This window comes from Branchiostoma floridae, chromosome 16 (assembly GCF_000003815.2).
Source record: "Branchiostoma floridae strain S238N-H82 chromosome 16, Bfl_VNyyK, whole genome shotgun sequence".
NCBI classification, from domain to species: domain Eukaryota; kingdom Metazoa; phylum Chordata; class Leptocardii; order Amphioxiformes; family Branchiostomatidae; genus Branchiostoma; species Branchiostoma floridae.
Window position 1 is genome coordinate 4,745,957 of NC_049994.1, and position 2,318 is coordinate 4,748,274.

Here is a 2,318-nt window from a genome sequence, read left to right on the forward strand (position 1 = left end):
ATGTGGTATGATGTGAGTAGATGACAGCTCATTGAACAAATATATTTTATCGCAAACAAAGGTATAAGTCCATCCAGCAATATGGAAATAAATAACCAGAAACCATAAAACCAGTCATCAATTATAACATTAGGAATGTATGGATGTCTTAGGAACAGAAATATGTGAAATAATATGAAAAATATAGCTTCAATGTCCCATAATTCGAGGAAAATGGTTCTTTGCAGACAGTAATGACTATAACAAGCGTTACTTTTAAGTTATTTCAATGCTCTGTTTATCATAGAGATTATCACAGAGTATATACAAAACTCACCTGCTACTGCCTGCCAATATGGACTCAGTGGTGCTTCTTCATGCGCGCCCCCTAGCGGAACAGGTCGGGATGACCGAACCGTTCGTAAGTTCTGCAGGACAAAAAATGCATGTATATTTGAATATAGGATGGAATCTTTGATATCTTTATTAAAAACGTGTCAAAAACCGTGTTACTTTTATGTGTGATAATGGTTGCCACAACGATAAAACATTTTCACCATTACATTTAGACAAAAATTATTGTCCTCTTACTAGTGGAATAATGTGATAGAGGGGTGCTGTCACATTTTTTCACTATAAATAGACAATCATTTCCCTCTTACTAGTAAAATTTCGACCACACAATAAATTGTGCAAAGCAGCTGTAAAATGAGCACAAATGTTCCGTAGATTGAAAAAAAAAGTATCAGAAAACAGATAACTAATGCCATATAGAATGCCAAAACGAATCTAAAGTCAAAGAGTAAGATGTAAAAGGACAGAAAGAAAAAAAATCTATTGTTGGTTGGGGGAGGTACCAGTACAGAAAATTCAGGTCCAGAGGATCATTTCCAGGTCCGGACATGAACCTGGACCGGATTGTCTGTGGAAACTTGAGAACTGGCAATACTCAAAACAATGGTAATTGGTCAATTTTGCTACAAAGGTATCTGTTTGGTGAATCATTGGACTCCCACTGCATTTTAAAATCCCATCTCCATGTAATAGGCTAACTGTCTCTGTACCTTTGACTGTAGAAACTTGGTGCAATTGACTATAAACTCTACTTGACTTCGCTCTTGTTGTCTTCTTGGCCCCTCGGTTAGACTCCAAATGGCTGCCGACATAGTGTGTCCATTTTGTAATTGGGGAAACCTGAACGTTCCTCTGTTTTTTTTTTTTCAGGTCTGTTTTTTTCGGATTGGTCCAAGAAGAAAAAAATGTTTTGCACCCGTATGATGTACTGGTCCCTACACCTAACTGTTGGTATACCATACTATGTGTGTTTAGTCCTATGTTCAACCTTCCTGGCCACTTTGATTTCATACTGAAGGCAACTTTTTTTGGGGGGCCAAACTTTTTTTTTTATTCGGAGTTCCTGGAGGATGTCATCCATATAATCAAATCAACATGGCCTTACTATTGAAATAATGTGATAGAAGAGTGCTATCACATTTTTCACTATTAGACATAATCTTTTTCCTCTTGCAAGTGAAATAATGTGATAGAGGAGTGCTATTACATTTTTCACTATTAGACATAATCTTTTTCCTCTTACAAGTGAAATAATGTGATAGAGGAGTGCTATCACATTTTTCACTAATAGACATAATCTTTTTCCTCTTACCAGTGAAATAATGTGATAGAGGGGTGCTATCACATTATTTCACTAAAAGACATGATATTTTTCCTCTTACCAGTGAAATAATGTGATAGAGGCGTGCTATCACATTTTCTTTTACTAATAGGTACAATCTTGGGCTAAATAAATGTGATTTATAATCAAGTCTTTTATAATTGCCTACCTGATGAGGAAACGGACGACTGTCTTCAAGAGTGTATCGCGGATACGCCTCCTGTATTAACTTGTCCCCTCTCTCCCCTAGCCTTAAGGCCATAAGGCGTTGTTTGAGAACTTGTAGATCTCCGAGCCTCCCCCTCTGACCAGGTGCTCCATCGAGTGCTTCCAGTGCTCTCAGTCGGTCTGATGTAGACCCATCCCCGAAGACCGCCCTGTCCTGTCCTGGTGCCCGTTTCCCCACGGGGTTCAACCACCAATACTTCATGGCGGACACTTCACCGAGAACCCATGTTGACAGTAGCAACACCAGGAAACTTGCCGCTAAACCTGAGTCTAAGAAAAAAAATACACAACGTCATCGTGATTTTGTTCATCAACATTGTCCACAAATTTGAGTATTTAGTTTAGCACACATCACGCAACTACTCAAATGCACTCGAACGCCCACACATACTAGACTCCCTTGTAGTCTTCGGGAAGGGGCTCTTTTTTTGGGGGG

General features: G+C 38.9%; 1 protein-coding gene across 1 annotated transcript in view; it reads right to left on the bottom strand.

The window, feature by feature from the left end:
* Positions 1-121: 121 nt before the first annotated feature.
* LOC118403488 overlaps positions 122-2,318 on the bottom strand; it is a 13,064-nt gene continuing 10,867 nt past the window's right edge. The window contains exons 2-4 of the mRNA XM_035802210.1: positions 1,824-2,152; positions 317-407; positions 122-147 (exon numbers count right to left, since the gene is read on the bottom strand). Of these exons, the coding sequence (XP_035658103.1) occupies positions 122-147; positions 317-407; positions 1,824-2,152 (446 nt within the window). The remainder of the gene's footprint in view (positions 148-316; positions 408-1,823; positions 2,153-2,318) is intronic.